Below are 25,157 nucleotides of genomic sequence, written 5' to 3'. Positions count from 1 at the left end.
ACTAATTATTTGAAAAAATTGTCATAAGGACCATTAGAAAAACAAGCTACCTTAATTCTTCACAGAATTATAGATATATTTTGTTCTTCTCCTCTGGTATATTTTTCAAGACACTCTTACATTCCATCTTCCTTCCATTAACCACATCAGTGCTTTTCATGCACACATACCTCACAAATCGTCTTTTTTCCCAAATTTAAGAGCTTCATTCTTACACCTTTTATTGCTCGCTCTTTCGATTTCCTCCTATTGGCTGAGAACATCTCCTCAAGAGACTTCTATTTTATTTTTATTTACCATAGACTAACAACAACAAAACCTCCTCTAGGTTACTCTTTCCTGATTGTTGTCTTCTTCCCTCGCATCTCCTTCAGTCTTTCATGGTTTCTTTTCACCTTATGAGGTTCTTTCCATACAGATATATTAACACATTCTTCCAGAAATAAAAACGTTCCATTATTTTTTATTACTTCATCGTATTTTAAGGATTTGAAGTAACACTGAATATACTACTTCCCTGAAAAAATAAAAGTTAATAACTAATTGCTTTTTTTCTAATTAATTATGCCATATTTTGGACTGAATTTATCTCAAGTGAAATTCTAGTTATTGGATCTTTTTATATTTCACTAAGAGACCGTGCCTCTGTAACCTTTAAAAAGCTGTAAGAGACCAAAGTTAAACACATGACATTCTAAAGTCTAAATAATACCGAAACTTTGGAAAAGAATTCAGGAGTCATCTTTTGGTTTTTGGTCCCATGACATATTTTTGTATAATCAAAGCTGTAGTCATGGAACTTTCCTTGCAGAAACTGCAGAAGGGAAGAATATTAAGTTCTTGCACTCCTTGATAAGCATTCTAACCATCACATTTTAGGCAAAAAGAGAGGTGGTAGTCATCTGATAAAAGATATGAGCTCTCTGTATCTTTCCACACACTCTCACAGAATAACATAGTGCTTGACATCTGCGTAGACAGATGTACTTAATACAAAGCCTTAACTCAGCTGTTTAACCTCCAGGAAAGCTGTCAAAATCTCTGAACATTTGTTTGCCTAATTGCAACAGTGCCTCGTTCAGTGTGTCAGACAACTTAATCACCCTTGGAAAAAACCACATCTTTCCCCATTGGCAATAACAGACTGTTTCACCACTTAAATTCACCTGCTTAAATTCTGCTGTTGGAGACATTTGGTATGGTGATTCCTAAAGCAAGTATCTCAAGCAGTCACCCTAAATGTTTTTCATAGCTTACTTGAATCTACTGATATGAAAATATTTAATTTGAGCAGCTGGAGGCCCTAAACCTGCTTTATCGGAGCTGGTTACGTTCATTTAATTCACAATGTGCTGTGGAACAGATATATCTCCTTCAGCTTTCCAAGGCACAAAAGAAATATGAATTGACTAATAGCATATTGGTGATTTTTTTTTCTTAACCGTGCTGTTTACATTTTTATTATCAGTAACTTGCAATAACCCAGTTTTAAAGAAATACTATTAGCCACTTAAATTTCATTAGTACATTTGGCCTGATTAATCAGCTGTTCTTAGCTATTCAATTGTATTCGTGAGCAATTTTGTTTAATAAGCTTTACACATTCTCTTTAGGTTTTGTTTCCTTTTTCAAGTATAACTTTTTTTATTTTCATGAATTTTATCTTTTCATGAGTCCAATGGGATATCTTTGAGTTTTCATTAACACTTTCAACTTTATGCTTCTGACTGTGTCAAAAATATTTTCAAGTTTGAGCAACTAGAAGTTTAATAGGGTCAATTACATGTATTAGTGTTTTGTTACACACTCTGTCATTCTTCATATTTTTCTCCCTAGCAAAAATGAAATGCAATATTAGTTTCATTTTATTTATTAAAAAGCCAACAAACACTAAAAAATCAACTATCAAAAGGAATTTCCATTCAGCCTGCACACACAGATGATTCTTAGTATTAACATTTTGAGACAGTGTGAAAAAAACCTCCAAAATATCAAAAAGCAGTACTTTAATAAAACAAAAAAGATATAAGAAAAAAACAAGAGAATTTCTGTAAATGTGACAAATGAAAACTAGTTTACATTGGGATATAAGAGGAAACATGATTTAGAAATCAAATCCCGTAAAAATAAGATGTAAAGTACTACAAGTGACAAAAATTAATCACTTCTTAAATCAACATTAATTTTAACACTCACTATATGATACATAATGAACCAATTTTTTTCTGTCAAATGTATTGAAATTGTGTTTTGGGCTAAAGAATGACATTGAAAACTGCCATTGACAAAAAGACTATCACAAGTATTTCAATAGGTATTTTGAACGTATCCAACATTAGCAATTGCCATTACCAGACACTCTTTCTAGAATGCAATAAATTAATGAACTCAAATGTAGTATGTTGTTGCTGTGCTCAGAGGAAAAAAAATCTCCTAGCAATCAGCAAAATTCTACATAATCTATGAAAAAATACTGCTTTTTCAAGCACCAACTCTATTTTATCAAGTTCTACTTGTACAACAATCACATGAACTGTAAAAAACATTTTTATTAACATGAATCAATAATTTGTCACCACTTCTACTACAAATTCAAATATTTCCAGTAATAATAAAAACCCTAGCCATCAAAATTTGTCATGCTAGCTGCGTAATATTTACATACTGTTGGAGAGTACTCACCATCCAATAAAGTTTCACTATGTATTTTCCATAGCTATTATAGAGTGGCATGTGTCCCCTCGTAGCTTTACATAAAGCATAAATGTGTTCCCATGGTTTCCAAAGATCTGTGGATGCTTCATTAGTTAAGGTCTTTTCATCATATATCATCCAGACTGCATAAATTTCACTTATAATCCATCTCATCAGCTGAAAATAGAGAAAAATCGAAGAAAAGGATTTTATTTTTTTAAGAGATGTAAGTTGTAGAAACAAGTCATATAATAAAGATCAATGAATAAAAAGATTATTTTAAATAAAGAACTGACATAAGAGTATTGCTATGATTTCATGCAAAAATTAGTCTTACTAGTACAGCTTTCTTAAAATCGTAATATCTACAGTACCATGAAACTTCATGAAACCAAGCAAAGGCACAATATAAATTATGTTTTTCATCAATTAGAAAAAAAAAATCACCTCATATGGTTTCTAAACAAATTATGCTACAGGACTTCTGAACTGATACTTAATTGCTTATTACTAGATATAAAAAAAAATCCGTATTGGCTTTAATAGTCATGATTTGTTCTTGGGAAAGCACAATCTTAAATCATTAAAAGTATTTAATAATTTTTAAAATAAAACCCCTATAGCTGTGTGCTATGGTTTCACAAATATTGCCATACTGTTCCACTGATTTATATAAATGAGAAGCTTTTATTACAAGCAATTTGCCCCAAATTTAATTATTGGTTCTGTGGACAGCAAAATTGACATAATCTATTTTCTCTTTCCATACAGTTTCTCTGGTGATCAATTTGAATTTGGATTGAAGCATTGAATTAAATAGAAATCCTGATGTAATATATTCAGTAAGGCATTCAGATGCCATTGTTCTAGTTGCTTTATATTTTACCCTGATATGTAGGAATTCAGTAAACATTTATTCAGCTCTGGAGAAAAGCAAAAAGACTGCCTGAGTGACAGACATTTGTATACACATACAGGCACACAAAGAACATGACTTCAGCAAAGCTTGAATGAAAAATATAAATCCTTTCTAAGATAGCTTTTATTCGCTCTTATATTTAGAGAATATTATCCAGTAGTTCATAGACTGTACATTTAAGAAAACCCTTTTTTTTAATCATCAATTTATTTTTCAAAATCTTGAAAATGTAAACATTAATGATGTAAATCTAGATGATTTCTTGCCATCATACTCATCATTCTTTCATCCCTTCAAAAATTTGTCACAACTATTTCTTCATAGTATAAAATTGATGTGAAATCCAAAATGTTAAAAGTAGTTAAAAAGAATGAAAGAAAATCTTTTTTAAAAGGGAAATTAATGTATTTTACTTACCTCACTACAAAATATATGCTCATTTGCTGAAAAAAGGTCAAATGAGGATTCATTTTTAACAACCACAGGAACCTAGCAGAAAAAAAAGTGGTAAATTTCATAGATAAATTATCTGGAAAAAATTAAATGATCACTAATGTTTAACAGTAGTGACATAAAAATGCTGGACATTTTGCAAACTTTCATTAGACAGTTGCAAACTAAAGGCCATCAGTTTTGCAAATCTTGGAGCTGCTTTAACGAAAATGTCTTAAAACGTAGATGTTCAGATTTTTTTAAAAAATCACTATTTTTACCAGGAGTTTTAAAGAATATCAAGTGAAATAATTACATTAAATTCATATTCCCTCAGTTTATTCATATTTCCTGTTTTGCATTTAAATCATGATCATAACACTATCTCATACTTTGAGATTACCTCCACCCAGATTCAAAGGCATGTGTTTCCTCATGGTCTTATACAAATGCTTTCTTCATAGTGTTCTAAAGATACATTTTAATAGCTATTTTTAATACATGTTTCCACAGCTTTCTGGGCTGCCAGTTCTCCTGCCCTCATCTTTCAGATACCTCTACTCACTCAGTTTATGCATTTTGGCAACATTTCTCATCTAATCTTTTGGTCTTGTCAGTTAATCCCCTGACCTATCCCTCTCCTTCCTCCATTAAAAATTAAACTTGGACCTGTTTAGTGTCTAGTTAACAAAAAGTGGAACTGACAAGCTGATGAAAGAAAAATTGACAAGCCTGAAAAAGTTGGAAGGGTGGTCAAAGTGTTTTAAAACTTCAGCATTTCATCTGAAGGAAAAATGGTTTAAAACTTATATTAGCAGCAGCATGGCAGTACACCAACCTTTGAAATGATAGGCTGTTTTGTGGGGTTTCTTTGCAATTAATTTTAAAAATAAACTGAATAAGAGCTTTGCATATATTTAAAATGTTATGGTTACCTTCCAGACAAGTAGTGCCAAAGACATGGATGTGTTCTGCATGCAGACTGGAGAAATATAATAGTTGAAGTAAGAATATTTCTTGTAAAGCTAATTCATGGTTTCAGGATAGATATTTACTTCAGGTAAGTGCTCAAGGGAAGCCTTTGTTGGAACAAACAACTTGTTCTGCCATGACAATAACTTTAAAGTGGAAAAATGAGAATACAAAACCAGAATACAAAACCAGAAAGGCATCTCTCTCTATAGGTGTCTTCTAAATTATGGTAGAGTCAAAAAGCAGAGCAGACTTTGGAGGATACGCTACCATGATGTTTTTTGCACCAAGAAATGCTGGTCCATGGTGATCCTGGTAAGAAAGGCACTCAGACTCATAGAATCATAGGAGTTGGAAGAGACTTTTAGAGATCATCTAGTCCAACCACCCTGCCAAAGCAAGTCCACTTAGATCAGGTTGCACAGGAATGCATCAAGTCCAACCACTAATTTAATACTGCTAAACCATGTCCCTCAGCACCTCATCTATGCACCTTTTAAATATCTCCAGAGATGGAGACCCCATCACCTTCCTGAGAAGTCTGTGCCACTGTCTAACAACCCTCTCAGTGAAAAAGTTCTTCCTAATTTCTAATCTAAACCTCCTCTGCTGCAACTTGAGGCCATTTCCTCTTGTCCTATCCCTCATTACTTGGGAGAAGTGACAGACCCCCACCTTGCTACAACCTCCTGTCAGGTAGTTATAGAGAGTAATAATGTCTCCTCTCAGCCTCCTCTTCTCCAGACTAAACGTTGCCAGCTCCCTCAGCTGCTTCTCATAAAACTTGTGCTCTAGAACCTTCACCAGTTTTGTTACCTGTCTCTGGACATGCTCCAGCACATCAATGTCTTGTAGTGAGCAGCTCAAAACTGAAGACAGTATTCAAGGTTCTTGATTTTTCTTATTTCTTACCTTATTTGTTAAAAATTCATGTGGACGTTTCCATGAATGCACTTTTAAGGATGCTGGCAACTCTATTTTTCCTTCAGGATCTTCAAAGACAAGCTATATAATAGAATATTTTTTGTTAATTATGGTGGTGTTTTTCCACAAGATTAAAAATAATATAATGATTGGTTGATAATTCATGTAAGGGGAAAAACAGCATAAAAAAGGAACTATTAGTATCTATAACTGAACTAAAAGGGTGTAAAGCCCAAAACAAAGATTGCATATTGCTTTATAATTATTGTACATACTGCTTTGTAAGTGTAGTGGTTTCACCTGGGCCAGGTTTTGGTAGTGGGCAGGGGGCTACAGGGGTGGCATCTTTAAACAAAGAGTTGCCAGAAAGTTTGCCCTGCAGCTGACAGGGCTAATACCAATCGGTTCTAAGACTGACCCGCAGCTGACTAAGGCCTGGCCAATTAGTGACTAGGATAACACCTTGGGGAATAATGTATTTGAGAAAGGGAAGAAGTTGCTCTGCAGCTGGAGTGGGTGGATGTCTGAAGGAGGTCCTGCCAGGACCTGGGAGCCTGTGGGGAGAGAAGAGTACATGCCAGAGCTGGTTTGCTGTCAGGACTTGTGATCCTGTGAGGAGAGAAGAGTACATGCCAGAGCTGGTTTGCTGTCAGGACTTGTGATCCTGTGAGGGACTCAGGCTGGAGCAGTCGGTACCTGAAGGACTGTTCTCACAGTGGGTGACCCATGTTGTGGCAGGGTGTGAAGAGCTGCCCCTGTGGGAGGCCCCATGCTGGAGTAGTTCATGAAGAACTGTGGGCTATAGGAAGGACCCATGTGGAGAAGTTTGTGGAGGACTGTCTCCCGTGGGAGGGACTCCCACACTAGAAAGTGTTTCACCACAGTGGGAAGTGTGAGAAACCCTTCCCCTGAGAAGAAGCAGCAGCAAAATCCATCTGTAATGAACTGACTGTAACCTGCATCCCCTCTGGTGTTGAGGGTGAAGGAAGGAGAGTCCTAGGAAGAGGGAGGGGTGGGGGGAGGTGTTTTAAGATTTGGTTTTATTTCTCATCTCCCTGTTCTGATGGTTCATTAATAAATCAAACCTTTTTCTCCCCAAGTTGAGTCTATTTTACCTGTGACGCTAATTGGTGAGATTTCCCTATCCTTATCTTGACTCATAAACCTTTTGTTGTATTTCTCTCTCACCTGTCCAGTTTAGGAGGGGGAGTGACAGAATGACTTGGTGCGCACCTGGCACCCAGCCAGGGCCAAACCACCACAATAAGCATATTGCTTATATTGCTCTGAGAAGTCTATGTGGTCTGCACTGCCTAAATAAGTCTATATGAAATGTTTTCTTTCTTTTCCACCTTTCATAGAAAAACCTTTCAAAAAACAGTTTATGCTTTTAAGGCAGGTGCTTTTATATCAAGTTGTTTCTGTGTACCTTTTCTAACTCACTCACTTCTAAAGCTTTTTAAATTGAAGACTGAAAGTAAGTATCTAAATATTTAGACACAAATTAGGTTACGTGCATTCAAAACTGCTATAGAAATCAAAGACAGCTACAATGCATAGAGCATTATGAATTAGCCCATTAAAGACAGTTTCATATGTTCTTGCTCAAGGTGATACTTATCTTCCATGTAAATAGAACACATTAGGATATATCTCTTTACTTAATAGCACAATGTAGGATGAGGAGATGCCTCTGATACTGCTCATACTGACTGAGAAAGTGATCAGTTATATGGTTAATGCCTTTTATTTGTACCTCAAATTTTAAATAGTTTGTAGGCATATTATACACTTCTCTGTGTTTCACAGTCCACAATATACATTATTTAACTTCTATAGACCAAACCATAGAAAGAGTTTCTGGGAAAGAAAAACCATGATGCTTTGAGTATTTAATCATTAAAGTAAGGCAGAAGAAAGTTCATTACAAAAGCATAAAAAACAAACACAAAGACAAATCATAGGACTCTACAATAGCATTTTCTACACTTTTTTTTCTTATTTGCTTCATAGTGTAAGTCTCTTCAAGACATCAATCTTTAACAAACTATTTGAAATACCTGAATGAAAAAAGGTAAGGTGATGGGAAATAAAAGAACGTTGCAGGAACATATATTTTTGTGAAAGCTTAAAGGAAGCCTCGTAGCCTGAGCCATACAAAACCATTCATAAAGTTTATATTCTGCCTTCAGAGACATCCAATCCTGACTACATGGTGTAACAGGAAAGTTTAGCACTTAAACACCAGATAGACCAGAAAAAGGAAACAGATCAGAGACATACCATTACACAAAGAAACACTGAAAAGAGAGATACATCTTTCGCTTATAAGTGCAAAAACAATTTGAAGAAGGACATTGTAGGTTCAGCTAAACTTGGCTGACAAAATCAGGTTTAATTTATCTTTCATTTCAGGTGGCTATAAGAGACAACTGCCAGATCTCAGGAGTTCATGCTCTAAGGACAGCCTGAACCAAAAGTTCTACAGGAAGGAGAGGCAAACAGTAGGAGCAAAAGAAACAGGTAAAATATACAATATCAGCAGCACACTGCACTGCTTCAAGAGAGGCTATTGTGTAGGAGTGCTTAGTAAAAGAGCTTTAGTGTTAAAACAAAAGGATCACTTTTTACTGAATCCTTTTTCCACACAAGAAAATAGCATTGTTTATATTCATGTTCTAAGTGTACTTAAAGATACTGGATGTCATCACTAATTCTGTTTCCAACTGAATAACACTATCTGATGTTGAATTCTGGCTAGCTGCTTGGATCAAGAGATCCCATTAGAAAATTCTTTAGATTTGTAAATTCATTAGCTGTGACCATTATATTTAATAACTACTTAAACATGTAAAAAGATCAATGTTTCATATAGCTTCTGGCTGATGAACTGAATGGTCCAGCAAATACCTCAGAATGCTTCTTATGCTAGAAAACAGGAAAGATTTTCAGTTACAATTATTTTTTAATTTTACCTATTATCATAAAGTTTGGCAGAACTGATAGATTAATGCTAGATCAATATTTACAGTAAAAACATAAACTGTGGCAATGGAACAGAAGAAAGACACAAAGAAAAATTATTTACACATCAAGTAAGCGGTAGCACTCAGTATAGACTCTATACCTTCTCTCAGAAGAGTATTTTGGCTCTATAGCAGTGTAATAAATTTAAGCTTGGGACAAGAAAAAATACATTCTGTAATGAAAACCACCTTGAAGTAAATATCCTAATAACACTTAAAAGTTATTCCAAAGTTGGAAAGACTGAGGAATTTTTCTGCACCTAGTAGTTCATTTTCTGCAAAATAATGATATCTCTTCAAAGAATTTTCTGCACACTAGAACTCCAGACAGTGCTTCACATGTCCAGAAACTGAGGTATATGAAAGAAAATATTGCAATATCTCTTTTAACCATTATAAATATTGGTGCATTTAACCTTTTGAGTCCACAGAAACTGCAGTGCCCAGGGATCAGATTGCTCAGATATGCTACATTAGTTCAGCTGTTCCCTCATCCCCAGTTTTAGTGATGCTATGAAATAGATTTTGGGGTTGCATTGTTATGAAACCATTAACCTGCACGCATTGATGCATATATATGCATTAACAGTTTGTTTAAGGAACAAAAAATAAACAATGCACAATACTTTTTGTTTATTGTTAAAATTAGTGAAAGGATATGACTGAAAATTATTTTGAATTTGTGACAAATACTCTATTAAATGCAGCTACAAAAAATGAAGTGGAAATAAGACATATGTGTCACTCAACTTACTGAAGTGGGACTTTTGACAGTTTTTTCTTTTTCTCTTCCAACTTTTCCACTATCCCATTTTTCTGCATTGATATCTGCTTCGTCCCATTCTGGCCAAACAGGAAATCTCCACTTTTCATTCAAAGCACCTACATGGGAACAAACAGTTGCCCTGGGAAACAAAGAAGGGTATGAATATAAATGAACAGTATATTAAGCAAGGGTAGTAGGACAATTTTCATCTCGTAAAATATTATTTCATTTATGTAATAAAAAATTTAGTGTTAGTGTCTACAATAGCTTTTTGTCCCTAAGGTAAGCAAGCCTATAGAAGTGCTAGATGATATTATTAGGTATAAACCAGGAAAATATTCAAATACATTTATATAAGGAATCCTGCTGAAGTCAATAGGATAGCTGAAACACAAAATCAGAATCCAAGGGCAGTTTCCTCCCTCTTCCTTTTCATCTACTTCAAGCCACATGGTTCTCCTACCTCTCCTGCACCAATTCTAGCATTCACAACAGAGTTCCTCTCACTCACTTATCTGAAGGCTATACTTTTTTTTTAACCCCTTATTTTTTTTCTTTAACCAACTAAAAGAAGCTTGTGATGCATAAAAGACATACTAGGGAAAGAACTCCCACTTCTAGGCACATGTGAGCTGGTAGACAAGCAGTTTCATTCTCAAGGCCTCTTCTACTACCAGCACTTTCATTAACCTCTCTTTGGGATTCGCAACACCAGTAAAAAGACATGGATAAAAAGAAATATTTCTCACTATATTTCTTACTATCACTTACACTATTTTGAAACTTTATACATTTCAATATAGATTTAAATATACTACTGGCAGCTTCTTAGATATACTTACAAGCAAAAAGTGACAAGTTCAAATTCTTACGTTTTCTCCTGTTTTATTAATTCAAACGAAATACGAGTGATGTCCGCAGCAATTTCAAATATTCAAGGACTATTTCTAATTTTTGGTATCTTTTTTTTAATGTTTCTAAGACTGCATTTGTTCTTCTCAAAATTTATAGAGAAGCATGGAAGTTCCACTCAATAATAATGATAAGATGTTTATGAAACTATCATAGAATTGGAAAGGACCTTTAGACATCATCTAGTCCAACCTATTTTGTTAGCTACTATAGAAATACATTTACAAATATCTAAATAGTGGGTGTCAGGAGGTTGGGACATCCCTTTTTTCTATAGTAGATAGTAACAGGACAAGGGGTAATGGGATGAAGCTGGAACACAAAAAGTTCCACTTAAATATAAGAAAAAACTGTTTTACTGTGGGGGTGACGGAGCCCTGGCACAGGCTGCCCAGAGGGGTTGTGGAGTCTCCTTCCTTGGAGGTCTTCAAGACTCGCCTGGACATGCTCCTATGTGACCTGATCTAGGTGAACCTACTTCTGCAGGGGAGTTGGACTAGATGATCTCTAAAGGTCCCTTCCAACCCCTACCATTCTATGATTCTATGATCTGGTGTGTCAGATGAGACTCAGAGATGAAACTTTTATCCTTCTTTCCTATTTCAGCTCCTCTCTATGCTCTGAATTCCTCTACATATACAAAAGTATGAGCAATGTGAAGGAAAAGAGTGAGGAATCTCATGCTTCCCACTGGATACCAACGTTGGGCCACAGGGAGATAAGAATTTTGGGCTCTTTCCACTTAACAGGAAACAGTAAAGAAAAATATGTCCCTTCCCTTGGATTGTTTGAGCAGTCAGAAAAACAATTTCTGGCCCCAGCAAGGGCTTTTGTATTGGTAAAAAGAATGATGTGAACAAACATCTGTTTCTTCAAAGGTTCCTTGTGGGCATCTACTTTGTCATTAATCTCTTCAGAATTGAAAGAAGAAAGGCCTCTTTGAAGATATTATTTATGGCAGAAAGCTCTTATTAACTCTAATCACTGATAGAGTGTTTTTTAAAAAAAATTAGCATCTGAATATTTTAGAAACCCACAGCAGAAACCATGGCAACACTCAAGTTCATAAGAATCTAGAAAGGATATGAGAATGTTTGACCAAGTATCAGTAACTCTGTGGCATGGATACAGTTCAGGTACTGTGAGTAGAACAATTGCAAAGCATTTAACTTGCAACGACAGTTGCTTGCAAGCCTACGACAACAGGTTTTCTTGTAATTTCCCTTTCATATACTGGAGTAGGATTTCTTCCTCAAAAAGAAGCGTGCTTTCTATGTGAAGCAAGATCAAACTGTGGAAAATTAAAGTGATGATAAAAAGAAAAGATGAATATCAACTGATTATTCTTTATAAGCATTTAATTTTTTAAAGAGTCTGTAATTTGGATCACTACTTTCTAGTGTAATAGTCTCATTTCTAAACATAGCTGACATCCTTGTAGGTGTCAGACAAATCACTAACAGACTTTGGTAACTTGCCAAAATGAACCTATTTCAAATGCACACATATTTGCTAAGACGGAATGCTCACCTAACCTCACACTTAGTCTTGCCAGCTAGCAGTCCAGGTGTTTTCATATTTTTATTTGCTCTAGTTTTAATAGGGGATGAGATGTTCCTTCTTGGGTTGCTTCCCAGGTTATAGAAGCGGTGGAGGGGAAGCTATGTGCCTAAGTCCTTGCTCAAATTGTACATAGTGGTGTTTCCTGGACATGATTTCAAAGAAAAATTGATGGAAAACAATGGAATACAAACATTGTGGGTACCCATTACCCCTTGCCCTGTCACTGGACACTACAGGAAAAAGTCTCTTCCCATCTTGGCATCTGCACTTTAGGTCTTTACAAGCATTGACAAGGTCACTCCTCAGTCTTCTCTTCTGCAGGCTAAATAGCCCCAGGTCCTGCAGCTTTTCCTCTTAAGAGAGATGCTCCAGTCCTCTGATGATCTTGGTGGCCCTTCCAGTAGTTCCCTATGTCTCTTGAACTGGGAGGTTGTTCCAGAAGCTGCTTATCTCAAGAAGCACATACCTCTGTCAAACTCAGGACAAAAAGACAGAAGGAATGTGCCGCTTGAGAGACCTTGGTTCCATTCCACCAAGCTCTGTGTGAGAAACCACTGACAGTAGAGTCACTGAGCATCTGCTTGTTCCAGTGTGATATTGCCACTAGTATATTAACATTTTCATGCCCATGAGCCTATGAAGTTTGAAATCTACAGATCAGGGTATAATTAGCTCTCAAGAGTTCATTGTTTTAATTAGAATTAACTAGGAAAACTAATTTGAATACATAATTTCCTAATTAAAATGTAATCTAGTTAATCAAAACCTTAACTTGCTGGCTGGCTTACATGCTATTGAAATATGTTTATCATATTTACTTGGGGAACAACCCATTGTCTTACCACAAAGCATGAAACTAAAAAAAAAAAAAGGAAATGAAAAAAAATGAATCTAAAGAAAAGGAAACTAACAAATTTGCTATATAAAGTTGTACTACATTTACACACTGAAATATTTCAATGAATGAAGCACAGGTGCTGAAAACAAGATCTCCATCTTTCTGGAGAGAAAATGCAAAACTAAAAATTCTAAGTATGGTTAACTTTATGTCTGAAACTGAGAAATTGCCCTTGGATATATAAGTTATGTACAAAACAAATAGACAATAAAAGATAGTAAGTGAAAAGTGGATATTTTCTGCTTAGGAAGGATAGTGCCAACTTTTCAGGAATGTCTAGTTTTTGTTAGATTGCAATGTAGATATTAGTACAGTAGTACAGCAAAAGAGTTTGAAGATGCACATTGATGCAATAAATAACTTCTGAAGAACAATCAGGAACCAAAGAATTTCCCCTTAATTGAACCTAAGATCATAACACTTTTATCCTCTAGGATTACTATGGATGGTGAAAGCATGCCAGGTGTATGACGATACCATTTGCTCAGTGTTTCAGATAGTTAAATTCTAAGCTACACAGACACTTCTCCCCTCAATTCTGCAGCTGGAATCCTGGGCCCTAACAGATATATGTTGCTTCTGAATTATTTGAGAGAATAGGAAATGCCTTGTCATATTGCTAATGCAAACAGTCAATAAACCCTTCCAAAAAGGCTCTGTACAGCCATCCAAAACAAAATAATTATGTTTACCTTTGGAGTAACTGCAATTAACAGCCTTCTAAATGAGATCATGATCTCAAAATGCCCATTCAGTAGCTGTAAATTTGAAATGATCGACTGCTGTAGCTCAAGATATACTATACCTCACTCCAAGACTCTTGTGAAGCCTTAACTGGCTTTGGTGATGTATGTAGTTAGGAAGGAACTCAACTGAGATATTTAAGATAGAAGAGCCTCCTGAGTTATCCAAAATCAGTTTTGTAGTAAGGATATAATATCTTATAATCTTACCAGTTACAATTGTAAAGATAGTTATGACTGTAATGAATGTTTAAAATTCTTAATATAAACACTCTTTTCCTTGCAAAGTCCAGTAATTAGCTAGGCTTTTGGCTAGCATTCAGTTAAATTTCTTCACAGAGGCTTCTATGGGGTTATGTTTTGGGTTTGTGATGAACATACCATTGACAACACAAGGATGTTTCATTTGTTCCTGAGCAGTGCTGTACAGTGTCGAGGCCTTTTCTGCTTCTCACACTGCCTCAGTGAATTGGCTCGGGGTGCATAAGAAGCTGGGAGGAGACACAGCTGATTTCAACTGACCCAGAGACATTCCTTACCATCTGAAATCTTGCTAACCAATAAAAGCTGGGGGAAGAAAGAGGAGGAGAGGATATTTAGAATGATGGTGTTTGTCTTCCCAAGTAACAGCGACACATGATGGAGTCCTGCTTTCCTTGTAATTGGCTGAACGCTTGCCTGGGAAGTGGTGAATGACTTCCCTGTTTCATTTTGCTCGAGTGTGTGTCTTTTGCTTTATCTATTAAGCTGTCATTATCTCAACTCACAAGTTTTTACACTTTTACCCAGATTCTCTTCCCCATCCTGCTGGGGGTGAGTAAGCAAGCAGTTGTGTGGGGCTGAGCTGCCTATAGGGGTTAAACCATGATACTGACATGGTTGGAACTCAAGCACTATGTTTATGAGAACCATAACTTCAAAAATAACTGTACTTCTAAAGACAGCCTAGTTTCCAATAAATGGGGCAGAATTAACCATAAAATTGATATGCCTAATCTAAAAATTGCAAAAAGCAGGAGTCGTCCAAAGCCTAACTCATCTCTGACTGAAGCTCAATGCAAGGTCAAAAACACGTCCAAGTATCTATACAGGAATCTAACTAGCTTTTACAACTCTTCCTCTCAATAGCACGTATGTTGCAAGACAAAGACATGCCCCTGAGCTAACCATTTGAACCACAAACAGGGAGTACTGAGTCAGAACAAGGGTGAATTATAGCCAAACACCTCCAACAATACTTGCAATTGAAAGCATGAAGGCTACAAAAATCATGAAGGCCTGTATAGTCTATTTCTCTTAATACTTTGATAGTCTCACATCTTTTTTAGCTCAAGCACTTCCTGAGCTAGATGTGGTTGCTATGTATTTATACAATATTGATTTCATTTCTTTTCCGCAGGCTTGTTCCATGACCACATGCTAAATTTGTAGTGTCCATTAAAACTTACACAACCAACAAGAGTGCTTCAGCATAACACTAAAAGCAGCTTCAAGTTCAACCACCATTGTGTTATTCACAAGACAGTAGTTCCCACCACTGCCAAACTTCAGTCAACCTAGTGAGCCCAAACCGAAACACAAAATTCATCCATTGAGTCTATATTCTCTAAATCACTGCTGTAGACTTAAGAATACTTACCTGACTAACACATTCTGGCATTGGATAAAATGTCAATCACCAGCCTTGGCTGAATCCTTATCCTAGGCATATGAGAATTCAAGTATGAATTAGCAATGCTGCTATTTTTTCTGTTCTTACTGTCCTAGCCTTTAACTTAATAACAAACATCCTAGGCTCTAGTGCAGATCCCATTGTACAAGAGCAGTACAGCAAACTGCTACTCATTGCAATCAATCAGGCACACAGCTAAATTTAAAGCATTTCTTACAGCCAATGAAGCCTGTCTCTGCAGGTCCTTAAGGATCCATCAGCAGTAAACATTGCTCCAAGTTATTTCTATTCCTAAGAACTCCAGCATCACCCTGACTTTCCCCCTACACGACAGTGACCTCTGTCTGTGCCATAATTATCCCAAAATCGCTTGCCTCTCTTGGCACAGACTATTAACTCCTCACTTTTGCTCCTAATAATCCAAACTCTAATTCAGGCAGATAGTAATAACTCAAGTTTAATTCAGAAGATTGAGCTAGATGGCATAGAGCCTCATCAAATTCATTTAAAAAGCATTTTAATTCATTATCCATTCTTACTAGCCAGAATCTCTTTCAGCACTGACAAAGACATCAATTTCTATTCACTATAGCTGTTGAAATCTGGGAAAGACCAGATTCTCAGTAGCCTCTAACGGTGCAATTAAGAAAAGTTATAAGGATGGCAGGTCTTTGAGCTCTTCAGCCTGTCATCTCTAGTAACTGCCTATGTCATGAGGGCAATTGCTACCTAATTAGAAAGCATTAATGAAGAGAGACCCAATGGAGTATCCTGCAGAGACCCAGGCAGAGTCTAGATTGGCAAATCCAAAGGATTTTCCTGCTTTCTCCATATGCCCCCAAGCCCTTACTGCAGCACCACAATAGATCTACCAATAATCCCCATTGATCTTCCACAGTGCTGGGCTGACTGCTGTAAGCATTTATGAGGGAAGAAGCAGCCTGATCTCACTAGAAATCAAACAAAGTGATCAAAATATATTTTGCCCAGATGCTTGTATGCATTACTTTCAGATGGCTTCTGCATTCATGTTATCCATAAGAGCAGAGATTGTAATTCTTTGTGCTAAGCATTGACAGCTCTCAGGACTTTTTTTACAAATTCTTTTTAAAAACTCTAACCCTTTTTTATATTTTATACTACTGATATTTCTATTCAGTATTTCAATTATTAAAGACACAAAACCAAGTAGCTTCTACTATCAGAAAGACAATATTAGAAAAAAGACGAAGTGTTTTTTACACTTTTATCCCTGCAGCTATAAGTTGTGTTCAAAAATTTTTTTAAGAGATCCGCAGGGAAAACCTACCTTGCAATTACCACAAGAATACTAAATTTACAAGGCAACACTTTCCCAGGTAGCCTGCAAACATCCATTCCTCTTTCAGATATAGGTATAGTAACTTTATTTCTTATAGACTTACAGAAAATTTGTACACTAAAAGTTGTCCCTCTCTCCCTCAGAAATGAACAAGCTGAGTAACAGAATGAACAGATGTCCAGGAAATATCTAACAAGTAATTGTCCTATCTCCAATGAACACAGCTCCAATCTTGTGTAAGATTTACTCCTAATCTCCATGATCCACTATAAAAAAAACCCCAAACTTGAGAAACTGCCGTTGATAAAATATTTATGACCATTACTAACAGTTGCCTACTACTAGGAGAAAATAATTACCCGAGGAAACAGAACAATCTGTCCATTACCAACCAAAAGGAGTAAGTCACAGGGTTACACAGCACAGCGGTTTTATCACTGTGATCAGCAGTTTTTCTCAAAAATTGATAACATTAAGAACGTCAGTATCAATCATTTAAACTCCTGCAGAATCAGCTCACTACTCTTCTGATTTTTCTTGACAACAATGATAAAGATCTAGCCTTAAATCAGAAAATTGAACTTTCTCTGCATTTGGAGCTAGAATGGTAGTTTCTAGAAAATAAGTGACATTTGCATCTTCTTCTCATGCACCTGCAAGCATATAACATATTTTCTGTAACACGGATCTACAATACAGCATTTTTCCAATTCCAACTAAAGAAATCACATGTCAATCTATCTGCTGTCAATTGCATTCTCATCATGCTGACATCAACAATCATGTAACAAAGGCGCACTATGGAAGCAAAGGTGAAAATTGAACACTGAAACATGGCCTCCGTTTTGCTTAAATCACTGTCTGCAGTTCTAAGTATAGAATATAAACCTGACCCAAATGAAAAGTCCTTGTAGACTTTAGCAGCCTGCAGTTCAAAACTTGGAACTGTCTAGTTGCTTGTTCCTTCAATAGCAATTCTATAGCTTCAAGCTGTAGTGATCGGAGTGGAGTGTGCACACAAGGAATAATATATTAGAACTTCAGCAGTGAATGTATATAATTTATAAATAAATACACACCTATCAGGGAGGTGAGATCAAATCTATTTTACTAATAGAGTTGCATAGTCAAAAAAGTTTGGAGACCATTGGCTTGTAGCATGACTAAATCTATTTCAACATTTCAGTCCTTTCAGAGGGACTATGAATGCTAAAATACCTTTTTGATATTGGGTTTGGGGTACAAATTCCAAGCCACCTGAGAAACTTGGGCAAGCAAGGAGAAAGGTGATTCAAGGTGTCAAAAGTGGTCTCTCAAGGGTAAACTTTTAGCCCCTCTGTGTTCAGTTTCCAAGTATCAACATTTTCAGTGATTTCAGCAAAACTGCATTTTCACCAAGATCTTTGACTAGAGTACTAAGATGCAAGTGGATTTTCAGCAGGATAAAGATCTGACTGAGATGAAACACTATAGTAGAACAGAGCCTTTGATACACTCTGAAAGCAGTCACGAGTTATAGAGCAAAACAATATGATTGAATGTGTAGCAAATTCTGAATTCAAATTTTCAAATATTTTATAGCACCATTCTCTGTCGTTTCATGAGAAAATGGGGCTATTCCTTATCTAAATTTTTTGTTTCAAGACAAAAATTTGTTTATGTGAAAGTTCAGAATAAGCTATCATTAGCTTTCCTTGATCTACAGCTCAAAGACACTACAGTAAAACCTTTCCTGACAGCTTAAACAAGAAGATTTATCAGGTCATTTGCTGAACAAGATATGCACTGACCTAAACCAACACTTTTTCAACCATCCATCCATCTGGCCTTAGTAATATTTCAGAACAATGAAAAGTGAGCAGGGAGAGGTTAGTCAGGAAATATATCTGAGTTGCTGGAACTTCAGGTTTTTTGTGTCACATATTTCCTGGTCTCCCCTTTACATTATCACCATTTCTGGTATAAATATTTATTGATGGAAATACTATGGTATGACTAAAGAAAAGAAATGTTTCTATGTTTCAGTACTTTCAGAGGGACTAAGAATACTAAAATATATTTTGGATATTTTGGTAGTTTCAATTGTGAAATGTTAAACACAATGTGAGCATATCTGCTAGGTTGAATTTCAGAGGTGTTCATTAAAAATATCATTCAAATAGTTGGTAACTAAATAGTGTCATCTCAACCTGACACTGGGAAAACAATTTTCTAAACTGATTTAGCCATCATAGCCTCATTTAATAAAGCCAAAAGCAAAGATGTACTAAAGAAAAATGCAGATACTATCCTAATATGATACAAATAACTCATTTCATAAGAATGATTATTTCACAAGTTATTATGTAAGACATAGAACAGAATTAAGAATTTTATTACATAAAAAGTACATGTTTTTAGAGTCTCAAAAAAGTAGTATCTTAATGGGAGAACTAAAAAATTCTGACACTGTAAGAATGCTTTAGGAGACAAAACCTGAAATATTGAACATAATTTTTTGGATGACAGCCCATTTAGTGTCACACACACTGGCAAGTAAGAAAACACATCTCTTCCTCCAACTAAAAAATAAAAGTGTTACTGACAGCTTAGGTATCATCAAAAAAAAACTTGATAAACTGCTTGAAGCAATAAATATGAGGGGCTGCATGGCTGTGGCCAAAACAAAAGTTATTAAGCAAAAGGATGTAATAAGGAGAAGGGATGCAACAAGGAGAATGGAGGGCTGCCTGCAACAACAGAGAAGTTACCAAGATGAGAATCGGAGTGTGAAATGTGAAACAGAATATGAAAATATGAAATAAGAACCTATTTGTAGCAAAGGCTGGGTAACTGAATATGAAATAAGAACAAAGGGGCATTTGAAGAATTATTTTAAAAGAGAAATCCGTGATACGACAGAAACCTTTATCCATGGCAGGAAAAAGAATAAAGAGGCATGAGCACATACTTAGGTACCCTTTCCATCTGAATCCTGCCAGTGCCATGTGTGCAAGCTTACTTACCTTAGGATAAGAAAGCTGCTCAAAACAGTAGAACCCGCAGGTCAAAATAAAAACAGTGAAAAGTGATGTACTTTATGAAATGGAGTTTTGCTTTAAGCAAGGACAATAAGATGAATATTCTGAGAAACAGGATGCGGTGGTTAGAAGAAGGGGCTAATGCTGAGGCTGTAGCAAAGCTGTTTAGGCTGGGATGACCATGAATCAACAGCTTAATTATGTGAACCTTACTACTTTGTACCCTTTAGGAAGGACTAGAGGCTGACAAGGAAAGAACCTCCTTCCTCAGAAGGCCCAAAAGCTGGCTGGTGCCTAATCAGCAGAAAGTCAAAAAACATCTGCAGTAACTGGGGGAAAGGTAATTACGGCAGAGGGAGATCAAGATCACCAACTCACAGTCCACCTGCCCAATTTATACCCCAGACCCAAAAGAAGAGGGCAGAGGAAGTGAACTAAGAATGAATACTCACTTATATGCTAGGCAAAGGACTACTAACCGAGCACTAAACAGAATAATAGTACATATGTATTAGACTATTGAATATGCTAATGTTCACAGAGCAGGTGCTGCGGGGGAGCACTAGCTTTGGGGATTACCACCTAGCACCCATATCTGCACAAACAGGCAATAAACTACCTCTGCTCTTTGTGTGTATATTGGCCACTCGACCACCAGGTAAACACTCTACTTTTGGGACAACAAAAGGAAGCCAGTGTTTTCTATTTATTTATTTGTCTTTGCAGGATGCAATATACATTTTAAGAGAAATATGCAAATTCATGCTAAGTACCTAGCAAATAGTGAATCATTTTTAAATATCTCAAGAGATGCTATTTAAAGAGAAACACTTAAGAAATTAATTGGAAGAATGACTGGAGTTTTTAATGCTTAGTTTCATAGAATCATAGAATCACAGAATGGTAGAGGTTGGAAGGAACGTCTAGAGATCATCTAGTCCAATCCCCCTGTCAAAGCAGGTTAATTTAGATCAAGTCGCACAGGAACATGTCCAGGCAGGATTGGAAAACCTCCAGAGAAGGAGAATCCACACCCTCTCTGGGCAGCCTGTGCCAGGGCTGCCTTACTCTCACAGTGAAATAGCTTCTCCTTATGTTTAACTTTTTGTGTTCCAGCTTCTTTCCATTACCCCTTGTCCTGTCACAAGATAAAACAGAAAAAAAGTGATGCCACAATCTCCTAAAATTTAGATATTTTTAAGTATTAATGAGCTCCTCCCCACAGTCTCCTCCTCTGCAGACTGAACAGCCCCAGTTGCCACAGTCTTTCCTCATAAGGAAGATGCCCCAGTTCCTTGATCATCTTGGTGGCCTTGCTTTGGAATCTCTCCAGAAGTTGATTTCTTCAAATTTGTTCTAACACAAAGAAAACATCCAAGGCATTGGAAACTGTTTCCCTTCTGTAAATGAAACTGACGCACTCATTGGGAACTGTTTCTGTAAATGAAACTGACACACTCTAAGAGTCATTAACCATTTTGCCCTAAAAATTGAGTTAGCTTAGTTCCTCTACCTGCTAAAAGTGGGGCATGTATTCCCAAAGTTATTGTCCCGATTCACAGACTTGAGGCTGTTTTCAATCCAGACAACCACTTCAGTGAGCACTTACTTCTGTCAGCTCCTGACCACCAGTCAAAGGCTTCATACTGTGATCTCTTTCCAACGTGCTGCCCCAAAGCCACCCACAAGCATACCACATGTGCTGTGGTCTTCTTGTTCCTACTCTTCTCCTCAGGTTCTTGAGGAGCCCTGGTCACTAGATCAGGTATGGTACAAGACACACACAACATTGTTTTAGCAGGCTGATACTACTAGAGAGGTATGTGAGAAATAGCATGGGAGGAGGTAAATACCACTTCCACATGGACCTGAGCCTCCAGTTTGAATGAATGAAGAAAACAAAAAACAACCACCAAATCCCACTTTGAAACCACGTTTAACTAAGCATCGACTTAAGCAAGTAAACTTTTTTACAGCAGCAGTTATCTGCACACATGGGACCACAGGTAATCGCTTCCCTCCACACCCACCTCCATCCGCCGCCAGCGGTGACAAGGCCGCGGTCCAGAAACAGGAGCTGCAGGAGGCGGCACCGTCCCGCCGCGGGACTTAACGGCCGCCCGAGCCCGAAAATGGCCGGGGGAGGTTTCCAGGCGGCCGCAGTGGTGGCCGAGTCCCCTCCCCGGCAGCGGCCGCCGCGGCCCCGGCAGAACACCCCGCTGTGTCCCGTAGCGCGCACGCCTCACGCCCCATGGCAAGTCGGCGGGCGTGCGGTGACCCTTCTCCCGTGCCCCCCTCTCCTCTCTTCCCGGCGCTCTTACTCTTTGCCGGAGGCGCCCAGCGTCCCGGAGCTGTTACGGCTGCCAAGCTCCTTCTTCTTGCTCCCCTTGGAGGCCATGGCCGCGGGTCCCGCCGCGTCCGTCGCGTTGCCGGGCGACCCAGCCCGTCGGAGGTGAACGGTCCAGCGCCGCCCTGCGGCCCAGCAGCCCAGTGGCCGGCGGCCCCGCCGGCGTCCGCGGGAGGAAGGGCGGGCCGGGTCGCCCTTCTATGAAGTCGCCACTCTGCTGCGAAATGCCTTTGCGAAAAAAGGCAAAGCTTGGCAGGTGCCGAAGCAGTAGCTTCAGGGATACTTCCGAAGGCAATATTTTGAGAACTGATAAAGACATTTATTAAAAAAATATACTCTAATCAGGTAGCCAAGTTTCTGTTGAATAAGAGCACGTGTGAACTACTAGTTCTGATTTCATAGCATAGCATGTTTTTTTTTCCCTTTTTATGCCAGTACACATAAACCACACGAGAAGAAAACAGAAAAATAATTAGTCTTGAAGCCCGGAGAGATTTTAGAGCTAGAATGTGCAATTATTTTCAACTTTTCATTTCAAAATGATGCAACTAAATAATTCCTAACATGAAGCCTATGATTACCAAAGTGAATGGAGTTCCACCAAGGTCATGTAAAACTACCAGCAGCTGGTTGACTTCAACCAACGTAAGCAGACTTTTCCAAATGTGTTCCAGGGATTATATTATTGCCAGCAACTCTTATTTTTAATTCTTAACCTGTTTGCTATTTCCCAATCCATATTGCACGATGAAAAATCCATGATAGAACAAAACACACCTTACTTATGCAAGCAGTCTTTTTGAAGTATAAAAATAAATGGATATTTACTTGTCGAAGTGCAGAGGGCATGAGTAGATCTGAAGATGCATGGGACAAAAAAAGCAGATGCTGTTACATCTAGAGGCTTATTATAGACAAATGTCAGATCTTGACTTATATCAAGATGACAGAACTCCAGATACCTACTTCTAAATTTCAGTGTGGAAAAATCTTTCAAATCTCTGCATTTCCTTCAGCATTATGTCCAACAGCATCCATTTAAAATAAGGTACCTTAGGACACTTCTCACTTGAGAACCAAGAAAACATTTCAGGTTTATTTATTTCTTTTCAAGCTGAGACACTGGTCTCTCTTCAGACAATTACACTGTCAGATGTTGATCAGGACTTGAAGATGAATAGCAGAGACGGGTGAGTTCAAACAGCTGGCTACTGCTTCCATAGCAGTGCAGGGCTCATAACTTCCATACCTTGCTTGATGCTGATGCATACTTGCAGACTGAGGCTGGAGCTCACAGAACTGATGAAACCACCTTAGATAATATGTGATTTCCATCCATTCCTCCGAATTCCCTTTTGTATAGCCACTAAATAGAGAAACTACCAAGAGAAAGTATCTATGTAAGTGTAAGAAGCACCTGTGAAAAGTAACAGAAAAACTTTCTTCCCAATCTCATTGCAGATAACCAGTGAGGTTTGCAGCATCCCAGCAAATACATTTTTTTGTAATAAAATTATGTGAAAGATAATAGAAAAGTAACTGAAATTTGACTGCATCTGTCTGTAAATGTTTTTGTGTGATGAAAGATAGAAATCAGAAGAGAATGGAAGTTACAGAGGGCTTCATTCTTTGCTGTTAAATGATAGCTGCTATGTGAGTTCTAAATGCACCTTTTACCATAAAACTGTAAAAGTTTGTTTGTAAAAAGAATCTCAAGGTTTGCATCAAGTTACATATTTTTATTTATCCAAGAACTTAATTTAGAATTCTGTAACTTAACAGCAATGACAAGGGCAGCTTGTCATTGGAATGAGAAGTTTATATGAATTTTTAAAAAGCCAGTTTTCTAACTGGCAAAGAATCTGTAAGGTCAAATCAGCTGTTTCACTGGCCTTATGTCTCAAGCCATGAAGCGTATCTGACAGACAGTCCCTGAAGGGAAAAGTTGCTAGGGTAGAAGGGGCCTTACAGCTGGAATATGTGAAACAAATATACAAGACAATAAAAAAAAAGAATGTTATACGTTGGGAACCCATTGAGACATAGCTAAACAGGTACAAAGGTAACAGATACTGGGTTAGCAATGGATGGGTGGCATTTTAGTCACCATTGTTCTAAGACACTATTCAAAACAGTAGCTTCTTTTCTCCCCACCTTAAACTGTCACATTGTCAACTGCTATAGCATATACATTACTTAGAGGAAAACAGCCTTTTAGTCCTAAATATTTTTCACTTTTTTTGTAGCTACAAATACTATCTGGAGTGAACAGAAGGAACAACAGTACTACCAAGGACCCTCTCAGGGGTCTTAGAGCTCAGGTTTAACTCTCCTTTGATTTTACAGAAGGCACAAGGGCTCTAGAACAAGAGAAAGTTTGTGCCTTAAGGGAAGGCCTTGGATTGTGGTAGAGGATGATGAACCTGGGGTATGTTACTATTTTCACTTATTTTTTGTTAAGTTCTGTATTTGCTAGACCATTTTTTGATCATATTGTTGTGATACAGATTAATTTTGAGGGAAGAAAGTCCCAGAATATTCAGTAAAATATTCAGCAGCTATCCAAACAAATAGAACAGTACTATCCAGTCCCACGGCACCTCTCAGAGCACATATTTAACTTTAATCCAAAGCAGTTCCATGAACTGGGGACCACTACAATTTTGATACTCTCTCCACTCCTCTATGCCTCTAATACTTAAGTGGAGAAAATGTAGGCAGCCAGAGGAGGCAGTGGAGGAAAATTAAAGTACATCAGAGAACCAGGCCATGCCATTAACTTTCTTTTGTAAATTTTCCTTTGATGATTCGTAACAAGAGTATCTTTCTATGCCAAAATTAAAGACTTCCTGGTTCTGATACTGTGTGAAAACCCCTATCTGCAGTTTTAGTTGAGGGCAACTGTGGTGCTCCAGCTATTGGAATTGTCAAGAAATGCAGATACTGAC

At 37.3% G+C, this 25,157-nt stretch overlaps 1 protein-coding gene across 1 annotated transcript in view; it reads right to left on the bottom strand.

Annotated features, from left to right (window-relative positions):
• Positions 1-23,058, bottom strand: part of ADGB (androglobin) — a 106,379-nt gene extending 83,321 nt beyond the window's left edge. The window contains exons 1-6 of the mRNA XM_061989647.1: positions 23,038-23,058; positions 22,184-22,407; positions 9,722-9,872; positions 5,930-6,022; positions 4,031-4,102; positions 2,683-2,871 (exon numbers count right to left, since the gene is read on the bottom strand). Of these exons, the coding sequence (XP_061845631.1) occupies positions 2,683-2,871; positions 4,031-4,102; positions 5,930-6,022; positions 9,722-9,872; positions 22,184-22,407; positions 23,038-23,058 (750 nt within the window). The remainder of the gene's footprint in view (positions 1-2,682; positions 2,872-4,030; positions 4,103-5,929; positions 6,023-9,721; positions 9,873-22,183; positions 22,408-23,037) is intronic.
• Positions 23,059-25,157: the final 2,099 nt, after the last annotated feature.

The sequence above is a fragment of the Colius striatus genome, chromosome 2, assembly GCF_028858725.1.
Source record: "Colius striatus isolate bColStr4 chromosome 2, bColStr4.1.hap1, whole genome shotgun sequence".
NCBI lineage: Eukaryota > Metazoa > Chordata > Aves > Coliiformes > Coliidae > Colius > Colius striatus.
Note: the sequence above shows the minus strand (reverse complement) of the source record. Positions and strands in the feature narration are given on the sequence as shown.